The 23,961-nt window shown below is 40.9% G+C and overlaps 1 protein-coding gene across 1 annotated transcript in view; it reads left to right on the top strand.

Annotated features, from left to right (window-relative positions):
- Window positions 1-23,961, top strand: part of NR5A2 (nuclear receptor subfamily 5 group A member 2) — a 248,911-nt gene that overhangs the window by 100,063 nt on the left and 124,887 nt on the right. Inside the window, exon 6 of the mRNA XM_029618527.1 lies at window positions 22,839-22,958. Within this exon, the coding sequence (XP_029474387.1) occupies window positions 22,839-22,958 (120 nt within the window). The remainder of the gene's footprint in view (window positions 1-22,838; window positions 22,959-23,961) is intronic.

Raw genomic sequence — 23,961 nt, 5'->3', positions numbered from 1 at the left:
ACTCGTTTCATAAAGGGGTTAACACACATTCGTCCTCCGGTATCCAAACCTCCAGTTCCATGGAACCTCAACATAATTCTGGAACAGCTCATGCTTTCCCCATTTGAACCCATGGACTTGGCACACATTAAATACCTCACTTGGAAGGTGGTATTCCTGGTTGCAGTAACATCAGCACGAAGAGTTAGTGAGTTACAAGCTTTGGTCCATTATCCTCCATACTTGCAATTTCATCAACAAAAGGTAGTTCTACGAACTCACCCATCCTTCCTACCGAAAGTAGTTACCCCATTCCATCTCAATCAGACAATGGAATTACCAATATTTTTCCCTAAACCTCATGCAAACGATAGGGAAAAGCTACTGCACACACTGGATTGTAAGAGAGCTTTACAACACTACAAAGAAAAAATGAACTCGGACTCCCGGGTTTCTCAACTCTTTGTTTCCTATGACCCGAAGGCACCTGGACTGCCAGTGGCTAAACGCACCATCTCCAGTTGGATAGCACGGTGCATCAAATTCTGCTATGACAAACAGAATCTACATTTACAGTCTACTCCTAAAGCTCACCAAGTCAGAGCAGTAGCAACATCATTAGCACACGTGAAGAATGTGCAACCCATAGACATTTGCAAGGCAGCTACATGGTCATCACTGCATACCTTCACATCCCATTACTGCCTTGACCAACAAGCAGCCACGGATGCGAAGATAGGGCAAGCAATACTGCAATCTCTATCCTCCTGTCCTCGGTGACTGCCACACTGTCAAAGATCACGTCCAACCATATATGTCACAAATGACGTGATCGGGAGCTTTGGACTCCCATGACAGCATGGCTAATTCAGCCCTGCTATCGACGGGAAAAAGCAAGTTTGCTTACCGTAAATGATGTTTCCGTAGATAGCAGGATGAATTAGCCATGCTGACCCACCCACCTCCCTGGCAGTCACCAAGTCTTCGACTACAAGACTGCTTAATCACAGACTGAGGAGATTCCGTTACTTTCCTGCGCGGGAACACACGCGCAGCCGCAGAGAGCAAAGCTCTGTTCTCTGCTTTGACAAGCTCCGCCTCCCGGGCCTGATTGACAGATCCCATGACAGCATGGCTAATTCATCCTGCTATCTACGGAAACATCGTTTACAGTAAGCAAACTTGCTTTTTTGTGCACATAAATGGGCCTTTGAAACTTGCTACTTCTATCTGTGGAACTCCTTTGAAAATTCATTCCATAAGACTGAATTTTCAAAAGGTTTTACACATGCAAATGGGCTTTTGAAAATTGCTATATTATGGGGCAGATTTCAAAAGCCCAGCGTGCGTAAATCCAGCCGGATTTACGTGCACAGGGGACTTGTGCTGGCGCGCCTATGTTGCATAGGCTGCCAGCGTGCGCAAAGCCCAGGACGAGCGTAAGTCCCGGGGGTTTGCTCGGAGGGCGTGTCGGGGCACGTCGGGGGCGCGGCTCGGCATTCGGGGAGCATTCCGGGGGTGGGGCGGGGGTGTGTTGCCGGCCTGGGGGTGTTCCAGGGGTGTGGCCGAGGCTTCCGAACCAGCCCCCAGGCCAGGGAATGGCGCACCAGGCAAAAGTTACGCCTGCCTCGGGCAGGCGTAACTTTCTGAACAAAGTTAGGGGGGATTTAGTTAGGGCTGGGGGGTGGGCTAGGTAGGGGAAGGGAGGGGAAGGGAGGGGAAGGTGGGGGGGCAGAAAAAAAGTTCCCTCTGAGGCCACTCCAATTTCGGAGCGGCCTGGGAGGGAACAAAGGCAGGCTGCTCGGCACGCACAGGTTGCACAATTGTGCACCCCTCTGCATGCGCCAACCCTGGATTTTATAACAAGCGTAGATTTGTTTGGGCTGGGTTGTGAGAACAAATCTACGCCCGCACATAACTTTAAAAATCTATCCCATATGTTACTTTTACACATGTAACTCCTTTGAAAATTCACTCCTTAATGTTGATTGAGTAAAAAGTGTTAGCTAGAACCCACAACAAATTCAAGAATGTTATCTTAGAAGGCATACAACAAATTAATTAGAAACAATGTCCCCTAGTACTTGGTGGCTAAAGGAACCATTGCATTTTCTACTGTGCTTCAATGGCTCTGTCCTCCTCCCCTCCAATACAGGACAAGTTACATTTCCACATATTCTGATGATAAATGATGAACTGGGATGACAGATAAGTCATGATGGATAAGGGATGGATAACAAATGGAAAGTAGGTAGATAGATTAGTTCTAAATATATAAATGATGCAGCTAAGAAAAAGCCTTTACTGAAAAGAAACTTGATTTTACAAGTAAATGTTATGTATATATTTTAAGACCAAAAACTTTAATTTAATATTTCAGGAATGATATATTTTTATTACTGAGAATTTTTTAAGGCTTGTTTAAGGCTGGCACGAGATTCTGTCTTTGTGTTGTTAAAACTTGGAGGTGTGCAGCAAATTATTCACAGGAGTAAATCTCCATACTACAAAGTTGAATATTCTCTAAGCCAACCTGAAGAGCTCTTTTGCAGAATGAAAACATTTCCCATGGGTCAAATATCTCCAGATGTTTGGCAACTGGCATGGCTCAGGAATTTTTCAGAATAGAGGTAATAATAACAAGCCTTTGTCTTTTTTTTTTTTTTTTATACACACATCCGATGTACCATCTAGAATGGATCATATATTAACTTGATGAAAACAACAGCATCCCCGAAATGTGATTTTATTCTGAAAAATACTTGGAAACTGCACTATAGAACTGATCTGATAGTTGACATTAGTAAAATGCTTCAGCCCTGCTGTAGCCCCATTATATACTCTCATGTCAGCTATATACTAAAGTGCCTCTTTAACAAACATGCTTTATTTATGTGACCGTACAAAAAGCAAAAGCTAGTTTTAGTAAAAGAAAAAGGGAAAACAAATTATGAATATGCATAGATCTGGAATGCTTTTCAACCTGACCTTCCTGAAAGTGACCTCAAACTCATCATGTTCAGGTCTGTAACTGATACTGGGTCTGTCTGATGGAATTGCTATTATGGTAAACTATGGGCTTGACCCTGTTATAATGAGTTTAGTTGTGATAGGTGTGTGTGTATATATTTGTCCATTGTATATTGTTATTTTATACTACGGTATGTACATTTTTTATTGTATACCACCTAGGATTTGAGATAATGTGGACTGTAAATAATTTTAAATAAATAAATAAAATACATTTTCCACAGGGTTATTTGCAAAACCTTAGGAGGCCTTCATACCTAGTTTGAAGCTGATCATTGCACTATATAGACAGTTATTGTGCCTCCAGATGGGTGATAAACAGAGAGATTAAATTACCTTCTAAGAGCTTTTCTGCTGCGTGTTGCAAATACTAAAAATGAACACACATGTTTAAAAATCCCTGCATTGCCAGTGGTGGGCTGCAATGAGTGCCCTAATTCAGAAAGCCAAGTTATGAGAAACAAAACAATCCAATCTATGTGACCATTACTAAAAATGTATTAAGTTCCTTTGCATATTTCTGGGCCTTCCCTATCTATCATTGGGTGCAGGCTAGATAAAACCAGTAATCCTGAACTAAAGATGAGATGCTCATTGGATAGCTAGAACTACATACAAGGGCATCTCATGTGACCCAAAAGACCCCTACACTCAAGAAACTTAGGGCTAGAGCCATCAAACTATCGCAAGCAATAAGAAGAGGGGCGTGTTTTATGGTAATAGCGCACATTGTGATAGATAGGCTATCTTAGCACTTTGCATAGGTATTACTGCAGAGTGCAATAACTTTTTCACACTTTGAGGTAATACCACAGTTGTTGCAATTCCTACTTTCAACCACTGGGAGAGAGAGAGAGAGAGAGACTAGCTATAAGGCCTTTCTAGTAGGTATTTATATCTCGATAGGAGGCCCACCTAGTAACCTGAGGTGAGGTTTAGGTAGTAGTGTAGGGGTTAGGGGCCACTTTGCTATTCAGAGTGAGATGTACGAACAGAACAGTGCTCTCTTGTGAAGATTTGATTTGAGGAAACTCACACAAAGATAAGATTTGTACAATGTTCTCTCAACCTAGCTTGATGTTACAAAGCCAGCCCACTTGGACAGAAATTCCACCCCAAACTCCTCCCCCTTTTCCAAATTAGCATTGCATCATGCGTTATGGTGCTTTTCGTAAGCGAAAAGGCCTTAACTGGAGTTGGAAAATAACCCCCTTTCTTAGAAAATAGCTACAAAGCCAGTTACATTATAAAGACAACATTCCCTCATTGTATCATGTGTAAAAAAACAATCAAGGATTTATGAATGGTCCATGTTCTCATCTTAGATTTTATCCCCCTTGAAACTGTAGTTTAACATTCTTGGTATGATATTGTCTTGATGCATTGAGTAGAATTCTTGTACCCATAGATGTCCAAATGTGCCATGGAAATGTTCCCATTTTGGTTCCATGAGGAAATTACTTAGCACATCTGGCCCTTAATGGTAGAAAACCTTAATAAATGTACCTCATTGTGTATTTTAGTGATGTGGAAATTATTTAATGGAATCACCGATAAACCATTATCTTGAATCTAGGGGGTTTATGGTACCTTAAATCTAATAATGCTGTATGCTGTCTTGAACTTCATTTGGACTAAGGATGTGCAGATGTTTAAAATGACTTGAGAAATCCCAATGATTATTTTTTATGTCACTCCTCGTCACTTGTAAATGTAGATGATATAAAATGCAAACTATTTCATTTCTGTTGTGTGCGCCATATTAGTACATGCTATTTGCAAATAGTGTGGTCTAATAAAAGGAAACTGAAAAGAAACAAAACAAACCAATTTGTAAATGAGACAAAAAATTAAATAAAACAAACTAAATGAAAAATGAAACAAAGCAAAAATGTTTTGCTTGCATCCCCCTAATTGAGAGTATTCTGTCCAGTTCAGGACGGAGTCAGTGCAGATGGCAAATACTAGGGAAGATAATTTTCAGTAGCCTGAATTTTCAAAGGAGACTGATGCACATAAAATTCATGTGTTCTACTAGTAAGCACACAGACATACTTGCAGAAAGGTACACCTGCTCCTGAGAAGGTATCACTTACTGTATCTACATTTATATGCAAAGTTGCAAAAATCATAAGTATTTATGGAAATGTTTTCCCTGCCCCAACCCTGCTCCTCCCCCCTCCCCCCACCTCCCCTTGCCCCCGAAATGCCTCTTGCAAGTTCGGGGGAATGTCTGTGCAAAATCCTGTTACATGCATATTTTTCCTCAGACTACCCTGGATAATATTCAAAAGTAGATTTACATGCATAAATTATCCCAAATTATCCCAAACATGATCAGCAATCTTTACCATAAAACATTTGGAGATAGACTTAAGATCCTAAACATGTATAGCCTGGAGAAAGAGGGAGATTTCATAAAAACTTTCAATTACCGCCAAGGAATAAATACATAAGAACGTGCCTTACTGGGTCAGAGCAAAGGTCCATCAAGTCCAGTATTCTGTTTCCAACTTTGGCCATTCCTGGCAGGATCCCAAAAAGTTGATAGATTCCATACTGCTTATCCCAGGGATTAGCAATGGATTTCCCCAAATCCACCTTAATCATGGTTTATGGACTTTTCTCCCAGAATTATGATTAACAACTGAAAAATTGTATATCATCAGCAAATTTGATCACGTCACTCATTATTTCCATCGCTAGGTCATTTATAAGTACAGATCCCTGGGGCACTCCACTGTGCACCTTTCTCCATTGAGTAAATTAAGCATTTAGCCTTATACTCTGTTTTCTATCTTTTAACCAGTTCTCAGTCCACAATAGAACATTACCTTCTACATAAGAACATAAGACTTGCCATACTGGGTCAGACCAAGGGTCCATCAAGACCAGTATCCTGTTTCCAACAGTGGCCAATCCAGGGCACAAGTACCTGGCAGGATCACAAGTTTTCACCACATCCTGTGGCAAAGAATTCCAGAACTCAATTATGTGTTGAGTAAAAAAATATTTTCTCTGTTTAGTTTTAAATTTTATTATCTAGTAACTTCATTGTGTGCCCCCTAATCTTTGTACTTTTTGAAACGACTGATTAGCATTTACTCATTCTATCCCATGACTTTTAATTACCTCAAGATTTCTCATGAAGTAATTTGTCAAACACTTTCTGAAAATCCAGATATACTATATCAATTGGCTCATCTTTATCCACATATTTATTCGCACCTTCAAAAAAATATAGCAGATTGGTGAGGCAAGACTTCCCCTGGCTAAATCCATATTGGCTTTGTCCCATTAAACTATGACTACCTATTTGTTCAGTAATTTTGTTCTTTATAATAGTTTCAACTATTTTTTCTGGCACTGACATCAGGCTCATTAGTCTGTAGTATCCTGCATCTCCCCTGGAAAACTTTTTAAAAACTGGCATTACGTTGGCCATCCTCTAATCTTCAGGTACTGTAGCTGATTTTATTGATAGTTTACAGATTATTAATGGCAGGTCTGCAATTCATTTTTCAGTTCTTTCAGCATTCTTGGATATATATCATCCGGTTCAGGTAATTTGCTACTCTTTAATGTGACTCCAACATGCGCGCGCATGTTATAAAATCGGGCGTAGATTTGTACGCGCTGGGTTGCGCGCACAAACCTACACCTGCGCATAAGTTTTAAAATCTGGCCCTCAGCTTCTTTTCAAATTCTGTCTTTGCCTTCCTTATAAATGCTTTGCATCTAACTTGCCACTGCATATGCTGTTTCCTGTTTTCTTCATTCAGATAACTTTTCTGTTTGTTGAATGATGTTCTTTTGGCTAGAATAGCCTCTCTCACGTCATCTTTTAACCATGCTGATAGTCAGTGACCTTCCTTCTATCTTTCTTAATGCATGAAAACATCTTCCAAAATGGTATTTTTAAACTATGTCCATGCCTAATGTAAACTGCTGACATTTGCAGTTGCTTCATTTTTTTCTTAACCATTTTCCTCATTTTATCATAATCTTCCTTTTGAAAGTTAAATACTATCACAGTACATTTCATTAGTGTCCAACTTTCAGTTATCAAGTCAGATTTGATCATATTATGATCACTATTGCCAAGTGGTCCCACCACCATTACGTCTTGCACCAAATCATGTGTTCCACTGTTATAGTTCTGCTACTGGAGTAGCAATCTTGTTGCTGATGGGAGGAGCAAGCAGATGGGAGTTAGCAATCTGTTATGAATCGGCTGCTGGATACTCCTATTGGAGGAGGAGTTAGCTATCTGTTAGGAAAGCTCTGTGATAGAGCTGGGAGTTAGCAATCTGTTATGGTTCGCCTTGAGGAGTTAGCAATCTGTATGAACTGGCTCCTGTGGAAGGAGAAGTTAGCAATCTGAGATGCTCAGCTCCTGTAGAGGGAGTAGTTAACTATGAATCTGTAGCTGAAGACTCCTGATGGGAAGGAATAGACATCTGTTTCCAGCGGAGTGCTTGGAGAGGACACTCGGCTGTAGAGGAATGTAGATAGGTGGATCCTTGGGCCATGGCAGATGACAATGCCCCCAGGAGGATACCCAGCTAGGTTTGGGTATGGAGACAGACACAGATAGGTCTTTTATTAGACAGGTAGTAGAACCACCAGAGGTGGCAGTAGTGAGCTGATATGCCCGGCAGGGCTGAAGTCCCTCAGGTACTGGAACAGCGATCCCAGGGTTGCTGAGCTGTAGAGAAACTTTAGATAATGAGTAGACAGGGTATGCTGTGTTCATAGCCAGAACTGGATGACAACTCACATACGGTCTTAAGGAAGCTCAGGAGCTGGAAAGGGTTAGGCCCTCGAGGAGCGAGTACCTGGTTCCAGGGAAAGCTCTGAGAGAGCGATGGTAACTCACGAATGTCTGTATCTGCGATAGCTTCCAGGCAGTAGAGAATCTTCAGAGTGTTCAGGAACATGGGCCCTCGAGGAGCGAGTACCGGTTCCTTATCTGAAATCTGAAATAAAGAAAAGAGAGCGAGGCCCCTGAGAAGCGGGAACCCCTGGTAAGTCCGAGGAAGCAGAGTAGCTTGGACGATTCCTCGCTAACTCAATTTGTTAGCGAATACGGAGACCTTTTATATTGGAAGCGGATGATGTCATCCCAGGGGGACACCCCTGAGGTTCGCGCCCTTGCTGGTACATCAATCGGAGCACGTGCGCCCCCCCCCCCCCCCAATCTTACATGCAGGGCCTTTTAATATTTACTATAATTTTACAGTGCATTTTTTTCCTGCAGAACTTTTATCCTGTTTGACTCTATGCCTTCTTTACATTTAGCACCATTGGTTATCCTCTTTCCACCAGGCGTTTGAGATGTCAATTATATCTACCTCTTCATTCAGTGCTATACATCTAACTCTCCCACCTTAATTTTTAGACTTCTAGCATTTGTATACAGACAGGTCAAAGTGTGTTTTTTGTTTGTATTAACAACCAGCTTATCAGTTGTCAGGGAAAATTTGGAAATTTTCTGCTCTGTCTGCTTTTTATTTAAAGGCACCTGGGCTACTTTAGCATTTATTGCATTCTCTCTATTGAGATGCCGTAACTACCCTGTTTTGCTAGTATCCTTCAAAGACACAGCATTCTGAATCATGCACTTCTGATTGACTAGTTTAAAAGGTTCTCTTTCTCCATCATCTAGTTTAAAAGGTTCTCTTTCTCCTTTTTAAAGGTTAGTGCCAGCAGCCTGAGTCCACTCTGGTTAAGGTGGAGCCTATCCCACCAGAATAGGCTTCCCCTTCCCCAGTTCCTAACAAATCTCTTCCCTGCACCATCTGCTCATCCATGCATTGAGACTCTGGAGGTCAGCCTGATTGATTGATTGATTGATTTATACTTTTTTAATATACCGACGTTCAGGACCACAGTCTTATCACGCCGGTTTATATCAAACTTAACCAGGGAAAGTTACAAATAACGAGAAAAGTAATCAAGATAATCAAGGTAAACAGAATGGGTAGGTTACAAATAACAAGTGGAGTGATCGAGAAATAACTTAACAAATAACAAATAACTTAACAAATAACTTAACAAATAACAAATTCCATCACCTAGAGTGATGGAATTTGAAGTTAAATTCCATTAAATTTAAATATTAAATTGTAGTAGTGGCATATAAACAGCCTGATAACAGCTTAAATTACAGCAAATATAAATCGTAATAGCGGCATATATACAGCTTGATGACAGCATGTTAGTGAACCGATGACAGAATCCAAAGTCGGTTTTAATGCCCCCTTGGATTCTGGGGGTTCTGTGAGTGGAATGGGAAGTGTTTCCAAGAATGAATTCCTGGAGGTTCTGCATTTCAATTTCCTACCTAAGAGCCTAAATTTGGAAAATTTAACCTCCAGAACCTCCCTCCTGCACCTTTCTATGTCATTTTTACCCACATGTACCACGACAGCCGTCTCCTCCCCAGCAGTCTCTAAAATCTTATGTAGATGGCGCATGAGATCTGCTGCCTTCACATCAGGCAAGCAAGTTACCAAGTATTACTCATGTTTCACCCATTACAATGGGTATACTAACTCTTCCCTCTAGCTACAGACCCCTGGAGACACATTCTTCTTGTGAAAGGATAAAGCATCACTTGGAGGGCAGGTCCTAGCTTCAAGATCCCTTCCTGCCACACCAAAGTGATGGTCTCTGCCAGGTAACTTTGCTCCTCAAAATCAAGGGGTTTGGGACTGGATTTGGGACCACTCTAATATACATAGTAATGATGGCAGAAAAGGACCAGGTCGAACATCTAGTCTGCCCAGCAAGCTTCTTATGGTAATATCTGCCTCTCCATGCAGGGTACCTCTATGTTTCTCTCAAGGGTAGTAACTGCCGCTCCATACAGTTATTCCCAGGCCTTTTGATAAGGGTAGTAATATTTACAGTCAAAACCAAGCAACTGTCAAACCCATAACAAGTTACTGCTATCAACATTTTTACTTGGTGAGGAGCCATCTTGATAATTCAGTCAATTCTGCTTGACATTCTTTGCTTTGGAACTTGGCCTTCAGGCCATAGAAGCTGTCCTGTGCTTTTTCCCTTATGGCTGCATGTCAGACATAAGGGAAAAAGCACAAGACTGCTTCTATGACCTGAATGTCTCCTCTATATACCGACCGCTCTGTCTGTCACAACTCTTCCAGATCTCTGGCCTCCAGAATGACAGACCTGGAGGCGCTGAGGCAGATGACACAAGGCTTTTTCAAAGAAAGGGAAGCTCAAGAAGAGGAGGTCATAAATTGAGGAGAAAAGAAGGAAGGCTCAGGAGCAATCTGAGGAAATATTTCTTCATACCAACGAGTAGTGGATCCATGGAATAGTCTCCTATTGGAACTGGTGGAGACAAAGAAAGTGTCAGATTTCAAAAAAATATGAGATGAGCACAGGGGATCTCTGGGAGTGGATAAAAGGATGAAAATGCCAAGGATCCCTCTCCTGTCCCACTATCATTAGTGGGACAGGAGAGGGAGAGGGGTAGTTTGGATGGGTCTACATGTTCTGGGTTTCTAGTAAGCCTGAAGCACTAGGCCACATCATTACTCAAATACTGGGACCAGTTGTAGGCTGTCCTTGAACATGGTCTCGCAATTTGTCTAATAAGGTCATTTGTGCAATGCCAGCTTCAACAAAATCAAATGAACCTGAAACTGAAAAATATGGAGGCACTCTTTTTTTTTTCCCAATGTGAAAAAAGAAGCGATACATTGTAGTTGATAACATTAATAGACATTTGAGCAAAACAGACACATTTTTCTCCCTCTACATTTACCAGCTTCAATGTTCTCTTTCATAAAAAGCAAACATTTATAATGATTAACATTCTGATCTAGGCAAAGAATGGGATCTCCAACAATGCAACTTTTGTTTGGTGTTGCACTCTCTCACCCATGCCATCCACACCATAGAATTCCTGTCGCTGAGTAAACAGTATTCCTTGAGATAAGTCATCACTTCATCATAATCAATACTGAAGGGTCTCACATTCTGCTGTCATCCACAGAACCCAGATCCAAACTAATTCTCTTTTCTCTAGAAATAACTGTCACTAGTTTATAGTGCCATAACTTGTAGAACAAGATTACATTGAATAAAATGGCACAAACTAACATGTTTTTTTTTCACCTTGCCTGAAAAAGAACATTTTTTATACTTTTGTCTGAAAATAAATACAAATTTTGTTTTTCAGGCAGAGCAAATGTATACAATTCAAACTGCTGGGTTTAATTTACCATTCAACTAAAACAAAAAATCAATATCATATTTAAAAATTCTTATAAGCTTCTCAACTATGTTTAATACCAGGGCCTCAATTCTGCAAAGTCTCTCGATCACCAAAATAGCAGAATCACGGAAGATATGTGGCCCAGAGCTCTTTTACCATGCTGTAATAAAGATAGTCATAGTAACCTAATAACATATTAGATGATAACTCCGAGAACATTCGACTTTGCCCTGCATAGATTTTCTCCTAGGGTGGTTTATTTTGCACTTTTCCAAATTATGCAAATAGAGGCCATATTGACTTATTGTTGTTAAAAAAACAGTTAAACAAAATGTGAACTACAGGTTCCATTTTCTCAGGACAAGCTAATCCACTTCTGGTTTTACCCCCATTGCATTCATGCACTTAGTGGCCCTGCTTTTCTAAAGAAAATCAGTGGCTAAGATTCATGCATCTGCTGAGGTAAAATCAAAACTGGATAACGATATCCTAACAATTAGAGCAAGTTGGTAAGCCTTGATTACCCACATATTAAACAGGTGGCAAAATAGTCTGTTGGAAAACCCAAACAAAGATGGTGCCAGTGTCTTCTGTGAGAACATTAAAAGGTCAATATTCAAAGCGTGCTCAGCGCTATTCAGCTGGATAAGCAAGACTTATGTAGCTAAGTAGCAGCTGCTGAATATGCATGTACATTCAGCATCTGCCACTTAGTCATACAAGTCCCTTATATGGCTAAAATGTATGCACAAAAAACTGGGTGTGCATTGGGTGAATCGGGGGCGGAGCGAGTTTGACATAACTTATACGCCTAACTACCAATATTCAGGGTTAAGCATATAAGTGTACATCTAAGTATAGACGCCCCTAGAGCAGGTCTGAGGTTAACTATGTCACTGAATATACATTGTAACTTAGTTGGATAAGTTATATATGGCTAAGTTACTTAAATGAAAATCAAAATATATCAAAAATACACCACTAAATACAGCGAACTAATGAACTGAACAAAACAATCTAGAGCTATGCTCTGTCGCTGTCAACAGTATCGACTTCAAAATGAATTGTGCTGTTTTTTAATTACTTAAATGTTTTTTAAGTTACTTAAATGGCCAGCTTTGCATATTGACCTCTATCGCAATGATAGGAAAGAGTAACTTGGTTTTGGGGGGGGGGGGGGGTGCTTTATGTCCAAGATGGCATAGAGTCCAACAGAATAAGGATTCTGAAAGAGATGAAATGCATAATAGAATCTTTATAGGTAAAAATCTCATGTGTGTTGGGTAAGAGTATAGCGATTGGAGTATACTACCGTCCACCTGGCCAAAATGATGAGACAAACAGTGAAATGCTAAGAGAAATTAGGCAAGCTAACCGAACTGGTAGTGCAGTAATAATGGGAGATTTCAATTACCCAAAAATTGACTAGGAAAATGTAACATCAAGACATGCTAGAGAGATAAAGTTCCTGGATGGAATAAATAACAGTTTTATGGAGCAATTGGTTCAGGAACCAATGAGAAAAGAAGCTATTTTAGATATTCTTAGTGGAGCACAGGATTTGGTGAGAGAAGTAACCGGTGGTGGGGCCGAATGGCAAAAGTGATCACAACATGATCAAATTTGAATTAATGACTGGAAAGGAGACAATAAGTAAATCCATGGCTGTAGCACTAAACTTTCAAAAGGGAAAATTTGAGAAAATAAGAAAAATAGAAAAAAACTGAAAGGTGCAGCCACAAAGGTTAAGATTATACAACAGGCATGGACATTGTTAACAAATACCATCTTAGGAGTACAGTCCTGATGTATTCCATGCATTAAGAAAGGTGGAAGGAAGACCAAACGATTGCCAGTATGGTTAAAAGTAGAGGTGAAAGAGGCTATTTTAGCCAAAAGTGTTACTTCATAAATTGGAAAAAGGATCCATCTGAAGAAAATAAGAAAAAGCAGAAGCATTGGCAAGTTAAATGTAAAACATTGACAGGACAGGCCAAAAGTGAATTTGAAAAGAAGTTGGCCATAGAAGCAAAACTCATAATAAAAACCTTTTAAAATATATACGAAGCAGGAGGCCTGCGATGGAGTTGGTTAGATTGTTAGATTGAGGGGTTAAAGGGGCACTAGGAAAGATAAGGCCATTACAGAAAGACTAAATTAATTCTTTGCTTCGGTGTTTAATGAGGTGGATGTTGGGGAGATTCCCATTCCAGAGACAGTTTTCAAGGGTGATTATTCAGATGAACTGAACCAAATCACAGTTAACCTGAAAGATATAGTAGGTCAGATTGACAAACTGAAGAGTAGCAAATCACCTGGACCAGATGGTATACATCCCAGGGTTCTGAAAGAACTAAAAAATGAGATTTCAGACCTATTATAAGTAATTTGTAATTATCATTAAAATCATCCATTATACCAGAAGACTGGAAGGTGGCCAATGTAACCCCAATATATAAAAAGGGCTCCAGAGGTGACCTGGCAAACTATAGACCAGTGAGCCTGACTTCTGTGCCAGGAAAAATCATGGAAACTATTATAAAGTATAAAATCACAAAACATATAGATAGACATGATTTATAATTTTTTTTAACAACAATTTTTATTCAGGAATAGCAAATAGAACAATGATATTTACAAGTCACAGCCAAGCAACAATCAAAGGATACACATCAATATAGCAAAATCACGACTCTGAGACACAGAGAGCATCTGAATGAAAAACGTTTTTGATAACACCCCCTCCCACCCTACGATGCAGAGAGCTCCAGGATATTAAAACCAAAAAGAAAGCATAAGGTTAAAGTCCATTGCCAAAGATGATCTGGGATAATGAAGTCCTGCGATATATCCTGTGATTATCCTAAAGAGATCCAGTTGTTGGTAGAGATTTCCACTGCCAGTAAGGTCGCCAAGCCACCTCAAATTGACCCATCTTGTCCATCCGAAGCGCTGTCAGTTTTTCCATCAAGAACAGCCAGTGAAGTCAACGCAATACACATTCAAAAGTAGGGGGCAGAGACGACCTCCATTCACATGTTATTGTGCCCCTCATCGCCTGCAACACAGCTCGCACAAAAAGACGCTGAGGTTTAGGGATCTCTAAGATAGTAAAATTCAAAAGCGCAGTGCGAGGCGTGAGTGCAATGGTGGGGCCCAACAGTTGCGTAAGCCAATCTTCAACAGTATGCCAAAGAGTGGTAAGGCTAGGGCATAACCACAACATATGCAGAAGGTCCCCTCATAGGCCACACTTATGCCAACAAAGCGCGCTGCGAGTGGGGTACATTTTATGTAGTTTTACCGGAGTATAATGCCAGCAAAAAAGTATTTTATAATTAAGTTCCAAAGTCCAGGCTGATATAGAACTGCAACTGGTGGCATGGAAACAAACATCTTTGGGGGATAAGGGCCCCATTAGCTCCTTCCCCCAGGCCTTCATAAATTTAGTCTCGGGTTCTCTTTTTATAGTTAGTATAGCATATAACTTAGATACCACCCGTCTAATCTTATGGGCAGATAGACATGATTTAATGGGACACAGCCAGCATGGATTTATCTAACGGAAGTATTGCCTCACAAATCTTCTACATTTTTTTTAAGCGGTGAATAAGCATGTGAATAAAGGTGAACTGGCAGATGTAGTGTATTTGGATTTTCAGAAGGTGTTTGACAAAGTCCCTCATGAGAGGCTTCTAAGAAAACTAAAAAGTCATGGGATAGGAGGAGATGTCTTTTCATGGTGATGTCCTTTTGTGGATTGTAAACTGGTTAAAAGACAGAAAACAGAGAGTAGGATTAAATGGTCTGTTTTCACAGTGGAAAAAGGTAAACAGTGGAGTATCTCAGGGATCTGTTCTTGGACCAGTACTTTTTAATATATTTATAAATGATTTGTAAAGATGCACAATGGGTGAGATCAGATTTTTAGATGACACAAAATTATTCAAAGTAGTTAAATCACAAGAGGATTGTGATAAATTGCAGAAATTCCTTGCGAGACTGGAAGATTGGGCGTCCATATGGCAGATGAAATATAATGTAGACAAGTGCAAGGTGATGTGTATAAGGAAAAATAACCCATGTTGTAGCTACACAATGTTAGGTTCCATTTTAGGAGCTACCATCCAGGAAAAAGATCTAGGCATCATAGTTGATATTACATTGAAATTGTAAGCTCAGTGCACTGTGGCGGTCACAAAAGCAAACAGAATGTTAGGAACTATTAGGAAAGGAATGGCAAATACAATAGAAGATGTCATAATGCCTCTGTATTGCTCAATGGTTAGACCACATCTTGAATATTGTGTGCACTTCTGGTCACCGCATCACAAAAAAGTTATAGTTTTACTGGAGAAAGTACAGAGAAGGGTGACCAAAATGATAAAAGGAATGGAATGGCTCCGCTATGAGGAAAGGCTAAAGAGATTAGGGCTGTTCAGCTTGGAGAAGAGATGGGTGAGGGAGGATATGATAAAGGTCTACAAAATCATGAAAGGACTTGAATGGGTAAATGTGAAATGGTTATTTACTCTTTTGGATAATACAAGGACTAGGGGGCACTACATGAAGTTAGCAAGTGGCACATGTAAAACAAATTGGAGAAAATAATTTTTCACTAAATGCACAATTAAGCTCTGGAATTTATTTCCAGAGGATGTGGTTAAGGGAGCTAGTGTAGCTGGCTTTAAAAAAAAGGTTTGGATAAGTTCCTGGAGGAGCAGTCCATAAACTGCTATTAATCAATAGGGAATAGCCACTGATTGTTGCCGGCATTAGTAGCATGGGATTAATTTAATGTTTGAGTACTTGCCAAGTACTTGTGACTTGGATTGGCCACTGTGGAGAAGAATGAGATCCAGGTGTTATGGTGAAAAGAAACAAATGGTGATGAAAGGGAGAGATCTAGAAGCAGAGACAAGAGAAATGGAGGAAAATGAAAAGAAATGGGAAAAAACCTCATGTTAGAGACTGAGGAAGTGATGGAGACAGAAGGAAAGAGAAAAAAGTAAAATGGAAGGAGAACCTGGAAAGGGAGATAGGAGAATACAGACAATAGGACCCCCCCCCCCCAAAAAAAAAGACAGGGACCAAAGGATTAGAATAAAGACCCATCAGGCAATAATTATAGAGAAGGGCATTTTATTTTCAGTTCAGTAACTGTTTCAGTGATCTAGTAGGCTCCTGGAATAAATTGGATTGTATGCAGGCTGTGATGGCTTTTATTGGATTAGTGTAGTATCTAAAAATATTAGCGTTGCTGTAGGGGCAAAAACTGATTCCACTGATAGTGGTGCACTTATACCGCAGCCCCTGTGGCCTTCACAATTTGGAACTGCTGACAGTAGGGTCAGCTTGGGGGCATGGGAGAAGGGGGCTGCCTTACTTGAGGAAACTTTCCAAATGACAAGAGGGTGGCCTGGCTCACTTCCTCATGCCTGTCAGTCTGTCACTTTTTAAACAATGTTGGAGAGCTTGGAGAGATCTAGGGCACACAGGCTCACCAGCCGGATTAAGGGAGGCCCTGGCACCGGCCTGGACTTTGGTGCTTTTTTTTAAATTCTGTCAGTGCTTATGCAGCAGTATTCTTTGACTATAACTGCATAAGCTTAAAGTTATCCAAGAACTAGCTAGTTAGCAAAAAACGTATTTGACTAACTCCAAATGCAACCCCACTTCTAATGGAGTGCATGAAATTTTGGGAGGAATTCCTTTTTTGTGGAAGGATCTTTCTCCCAAAATTTATTAGAACATATGCCATACTGGGTCAGACCAAAGGTCCATCAAGTCCAGTATCCTGGGGTTCAACAGTGTTGGTCAGGCAGATGGTGAAGTGGACCTGAATAGAGACAGCAGGGTAACTCCTGAGTCTTCTACTGACTGGACAAGGAGGACCACATCCTTCTCCCCTCCACAAACTATGACTCTAATGCCATTCCATAGTGCTGGCACAAATAAAGAGTAAGCAGACACACAGTCTTCAAACAAACAACTTACTTTATTTCTGGATTTTCCAGCCAGTAATTATGGGCCTGATACTGAAAGCGCATTCAGCACTCGATAGCCGGTTAAGTAGGACTTATCAGGCTATCTTGTAGTCCACTGAAAATCATTGGTTGCTAGGGATGTGCATTCATTTGCAACGAAATAGGAAATAAAGACAATATTTCCTATTTTGTTGCATTTCGGGGGGGGGGGGCTGACGAAACGAAAGGAAAATCCACAATTTCGTGTGGTTTTCTTATCGTATTTTGGGGGGGGGAGAAAGGGCACATTAAAAAAAAAACCCAAACCCACCCAACCTTTCAAATTCAATGAAATAAAACCCCCACACTCCCAAAACTTGCCAAAAGTCCCTGGTGGTCCAGCGGTGTCCCGGGTGCGATCTCCCTCTCTCAGGCTGTCGGCTGCCAGTAATCAAAATGGCGCTGGTGGCTCTTTGCCCTTACCATGTGACAGGGGCTACCGGTGCCATTGGTCTGACCCTGTCACATGGTAGAAGGAATGGATGGCCCGTGCCATTTTTTAAGATGGCGCCGGCCATCCATAGAGCTGGTCTAACTTAGCCCAATATAACTTATCTGGCTAAGTAGCAAGATATACATGAATATTCAGCGGCATAGTCATGCTGCTGAATATCCCTTGTAACTTAGCTAAGTTACTTAACCTGCCAGCGCTCAATATTGGGCCCTATGTACATTGTAATAGTGGATATTACTGTCAGTTCTGAATAATCTGAATTCATGGGATACAACAGTCAACATTAAAATCTCTTTCAAACACATAATGCATGGTACTTGCTATGGTTTAGTGTACTAGTTCCTCGGCTTTCACATGAAATCAAATAGATTTCCCAATAACACCATTTTACCAGAATATTTACCATTCTTTCCCCATCACCACAGTACATACTCTCCCTTCTTCCAGATTCCTACCTTCCCCACACCACAAAAGACAGGACCAACACTCCAAAATTCCTCCTCAATTTTAACCACAGTCTAAGCCCCTTATGAAGAAATAGGGCTCAATCCCTTAAACCTTATTCAAAATTATTTATGCACTCAATCTTCTTCCTCGATCTACCATACCAAAATTCAAATTCAAAAGGGACATGCAATTTCATTTCCCAGAACTACTCATGACTCCTTGGACCTGATTTCCCCTCAGTTTCCACACTTCTCCATTTGCATGGTGTATGGACTTCCCCAGCACCCTGCATGTAAGGGTTCTCTTGGGGAACTCCATGTCAGAAACACCCCAGGCTGATGCTTCTCCTGGCCATTGTCCTCAAATGGAGGAACTGCCTCTTCATCACTCCAGCTTCTGGTCATTTTTTTGGGAGCAAGAAAAATCACTGTTCCATGTTGCGGGCCTCTCCCTTTCAGGGAGATAGTCCCTGCAGTGCCCCTTTACCACTGGGAATGTCCCCAGGCCCACCAGCTTGCAGGCTAGCTATTCCAAGCCACTACATCCTGGAAGTCCCTTCCTATACCACCCCCATACAGAAAGGGCAAGAACAAAAGGAGAAGCTCTCACCAAATCCTTCCCTTTTATACCTCCTACTCAACCCTTTTTCCACCCATCACACACTCAGGATACTTAGGAGGACATCTACCGCCTCTTAAAATAAAACACATTAGCACATCATGTTCCAATGCTCACCTCTCCAAAAATGCCATCTAGTGGTCCTTTGCCGTTACTACATTCAAACTTTACCAAACGTTACCAGCATTCAAACATTTCCCAAAAGGATAAATCCCGGGTCTCCCCATCCAGAACATCTTGTGCAACTAGAAACCAAAAAGCGAGTCAAATTTGGGATCTGGGGGAGTGAGGAAGGAGAGAGGAGGAGGTCCACTCACCCTGCCGTTTCGCTGCTTGCCGGTTTGAGGAACACCTGGGACTCGTGAGTAGCTCTGTCGCAGAGCTGTGACATCATGGAAACCCCTCCCCCACTGACTACTAAATCCGCGGTGGGACTGAAGCAGAACGGGGAGTGAGGAAGGAGAGAGGAGGAGGTCCACTCACCCTGCCGTTTCGCTGCTTGCCGGTTTGAGGAACACCTGGGACTCGTGAGTAGCTCTGTCGCAGAGCTGTGACATCACGGAAACCCCTCCCCCACTGACTACTAAATCCGCGGTGGGGCGGCGCCTCGCTGCTGCCAGCACCACGCCTAAGCCGTGCACGCCGAAGGGGCGCACGGCTTGGACCGGCTTAGACCGGTTAGGCCGTAGGCCGGCAGGATACTTTGAATTTGTGTTTGAAAAAGTTTTCTATGGGCAGGAAAAGGAAGGCGAGGATATTTACATCATCACCCTCGCAACAACAACATCTAGGACCGATGGATCATCACGTTATTAGAGTGATGGAAGAGCCAAAAGAGGACAGTTTGGGGGCTACATCTTTTGCCTCCATTAGTCCTGGCAACGGCCCAAAGTCTCCCCAACAGCCGACTGGATTTACAACGCCAGACGCGGCAAGGAACCTGGTAGGAGAAGTCCATGGAGACTTAGATCTGCAAATACAGACTGAATCTCAATGGACTGAGAAACCTTATATTTCAATTTTGGAGGATATACAACCACTAGGGAATAAAGGTGCATGTAGTTCTGTAGCAATACAGCCTGACTTCACCTTAAGTGATCTTGGGAAAATGATTTTGAAACTTGATAGTAATATATTGAAAATGAATGAATCACTGTTAACAGTTATTAAGTCAAATAGAAATATGATTGAAGAGCAGGGGAAAAAAATTGAGAAATGTGAAAAAGATTTAATAGCTGTGACTAATAGAGTACATTTAGTACAAAATTCAGAAAATGCATTTATTCGAGATAGCTTGGGTATACATAAAGATATGGAATATATTGAGAACTTGTTTAGGGCAAGGAACTTGAGAATTATAAATTTTCCCCAAACTAGACTTCTCTCATCCTGGGAGTTATTTAAGACATTTTTGAAGGAAAATTTATCATATGAAGAGGAAGAGATACCTAATCTTTCTAAGATATATTATTTGCCTAAAAAACCCTCTAGAATAGTTGGGAATTTAAATGATCAGGAAAATCCTTCCTCTCCTGGTATATCGACCTTCTTAGAAGAGTCGATGGACCAGATTAATAATAGAGCAACTTTAATTATTTCTTGTATTTCAGAACAGGATAAAGAGAAATTGTTTAAGAAGTTCTTTGCTGTTAAGGATTTACTATTTTGTGGACACAAAGTACAAATCTTTCCTGATGTGGCTAGGTCCACTCAGGTAAGGAGGAGAAGCTTTTTGTCCCTGAAAAGTAAAGTTCTAGCAATGGGTACAACCTATTTCTTGAAGTTCCCTTGTCTCTGTCTGATTAATTACCAAGGAAAAAAATTTGGTTTTATTGATCCTTTACAGTTAGAAACTTTTCTTTTAGATAAAAATCAAGTATCAAGATCAGAGATTGAAGCCTAAAAAAAGACAATGAACTCCTCCTCCTATATTATATTCAGAATGTTAATATCTGGGTAATCTTTATGTTTCTAGTGTTCTCCCCCCTATTATGGGTTATAAAGAGACATACAAATGAATAATAGTAGTTTATTTCCTTTTTATGTTATAAAGTAGAGTTGTATTTTCTTATTGTTTATTGTATGACATCATTTATTTTCCTGTTTCATGATGTGTAACATTGATGAAAATTAATAAAATTTAAATACAAAAAAAAAAAAAATTTGGGGATCTCCTTACATAAATTTAAGAATTAGCTGGATAAGTTTCACAGCCAACTGATCCCAATCCCGGAACACTTCAGAACTCCTCACTATGCCCCTTACTTATTCAGCTAAATTTTAGCCAGATAATGACTTATCTGTCTAAAATTTAGCCGGATAGTTGCTGGAGATTTTCAAAAGTTGGCGTTTAGCCGGATAACTCAAGTTATCCATCTAAATGCTTTTGAATATTGACCTCTGAGTATAGAATGCCCAATGCAATCTCTGCTGTACTGACCAAGTGCTTCATTTTAGCAAAGGTCAAATGTATTGAGAATTTTTCCCATAATCATTTTCTTTTGATATGTTCCTGATAGCTAGCCAAGAAATGTATTGTTAGTCCATAAAGAAAGTATCTTTTTTTTTTGTTTGTTGATCTTTATTTCTTCCCATAGACAAAAAAATTGGGAAACACCCTACAGTACTGCTGACTCAAAATGAGCCTCTTTTTTGCCACTTCTGTACCTATAAAAGAGGTTGATTTGTAAGCGTAGGACTCGTCTGTTTACATCTAATAGCTAACACTGCTGAATCTAAACCTGCTGAACTGTCATAGAGTTTGTAGCGTTGAACGGCTGATGATATTGTACTTTGTTTTGGTCAGTGCAGTTAGTGTAGCTGTGTTTAAAAAAAGGATTGGATAAGTTCTTGGAGGAGAAGTCCATTACCTGCTATTAATTAAGTTGACTTAGAAAATAGCCACTGCTATTACTAGCAACAGTAACATGGAATAGACTTAGTTTTTGGGTACTTGCCAGGTTCTTATGGCCTGGATTGGCCACTGTTGGAAACAGGATGCTGGGCATGATGGACCCTTGGTCTGACCCAGTATGGCATGTTCTTATGTTCTTATGTTTTCCTGCATCCTACATTAAGAGAAATGATGATGTACATAGTAACCAGTTTTCCATTCAGTGGGGACTGGTGTTTGGTGCTACCTTTTATCATTAGTTTCAACTTGAAGCACCACATTGGTGGAGGGGGCGGGGTGGGGGTCGGAGGTGGTAAGTAAACAGGGTTACATTCAGAGGAAGCAGTGAGAAAATTATCCTTTTATTATAAATGTGTCCAAATATCCTTTGAAAATGAAACAGAGACATGGCAACAAGTACAGTGTTATTCCTGGAAGCAAGAATCTCCCAGTTCCAGCGACCGTGAAAAGGAGACATACCCTGGGCTTTTTTTTCACTAGCCTTATCACTGCCTGCTTTTGAGAGGCCCATTACACCAGCTGTAACTTTTTACAAACTTATTTTCAAAAGAATTATTAAAATTAAAACATTCACATGTTTCATAAGTTAATGGATGAACATAATCTTCCTCGGTCACCGAACCTCATCTTTCCAACAGCTGCATATATAAGAGTTTCTACAAAGCAGTCCACTTTGCTCTGCCACCAGATCTTTGCCCCTTCCCCACAGACTGCAGCATGGGCAGAATTTAATAGAATGCAATCCGATGCCATCCTCTACAGTACCTAATCCCTGCTCGAGCACTGAGCCACCTTTCTATTGTTCCCTGCTGGGCACAATGGAAAGCTTCCAGTGCCACAGATCCCTTTGTGTAAGCAGTTAATCATTGTCTAAACATTTCATTCAGACAAGGATGGTTTAGACTGAATGTATTATGCAGGAAAACACAGTAACTATTGGCATAACTCTGGCTGACATGATGCAAGACCTGTAGACCTGAGACTCAATCAGGCAGTGTTGTTTCGGGATGCCCTTTGCTCCAGCGGCAAACATTCTTGCATTTTCAGAAGCTTGCAGGAAATTATGGCTGAAGAACTAACTGGAATTTGTGTGTGTGTGTGTGTGTGTGTATTTTGCAGGTTGATGACCAAATGAAGCTGCTTCAGAACTGCTGGAGTGAACTCTTAATTCTAGACCACATTTACCGTCAAGTGGTGCACGGGAAAGAAGGCTCAATCCTGCTGGTTACCGGGCAACAAGTGAGTGTGTTGAATTAAGGAGATGCTTCTATTCTGCTTAAGGGCCTGGAAGATGGTGGGTACTTAACTAGATCAGATGAACAGAAGCTCCAGCACACTCTAAGACAACGAGCCACCGCAAAAATAATTTAGATAAAATGGTTTGTGTGCACTCTCCACTTCTAGTCCGATGATTGCTGTTAAACTTGTAAAAGCAGACATAATCGTGAGCACTTAGCAATATGAAAACAGAGCCCAGAGAGCTGTGATTACAGCAGAGTTGGGGGTTAGAAGTGTATGTGAAAACATGTCTCTGGGCTGAGGATGCTGTTTCAGAATGTTTTCAGAATGGGGGTTATTTCGACATCTCCCCTCATTCTTTTTAGAGCCTCTGATAAGCAACAGAATTTTCCAACATCAGATGTCATTTTTCTCTGTTCTTTGACATGGGCATTTTTTGCAAGCCCTTGTACGATTTTGGTTAGTTTTCACTGAACTGCTTCCATCCTGTTAATGAACTTACAAAGCTATGGCCTCCAGAAATGAATACAGCACTTGGGGTTTGGCCTCATTAGTGACCTACATAAGAGCAATATTAACTCTCTTCTTATGCATCTGAGTATACTAGGGATGTGCATTCGTTGCGACAAAATAGGAAATAGAGATGATATTTCCTATTTCGTCGTGTTTCGGGGAGGTGATGAAACGATAAGAAAACCCACAAAATTTCGTGTGGTTTTCTTATTGTTTTTGGGGGGGGGAGAAAGGGCACATTAAAAAAAAACCCAAACCCACCCCAACCCTTCAAATGTAATTAATTGCAACCCCCTACCCTACCGACCCCCCAAGACTTACCCGACACCCCCCCCCCCCCAAGACTTACTGAAAGTCCCTGGTGGTCCAGCGGGTCCCGGGAGTGATCTCCCCCTCTCGGGCCGTCAGCTGCCACTAATCAAAATGGTGCCGATGGCCCTTTGCCCTTACCGTGTGACAGGGGCTATCGGTGCCATTGGTCGGCACCTGT

Source organism: Rhinatrema bivittatum, chromosome 10 (assembly GCF_901001135.1).
Source record: "Rhinatrema bivittatum chromosome 10, aRhiBiv1.1, whole genome shotgun sequence".
Taxonomy (NCBI): domain Eukaryota; kingdom Metazoa; phylum Chordata; class Amphibia; order Gymnophiona; family Rhinatrematidae; genus Rhinatrema; species Rhinatrema bivittatum.
Note: the sequence above shows the minus strand (reverse complement) of the source record. Positions and strands in the feature narration are given on the sequence as shown.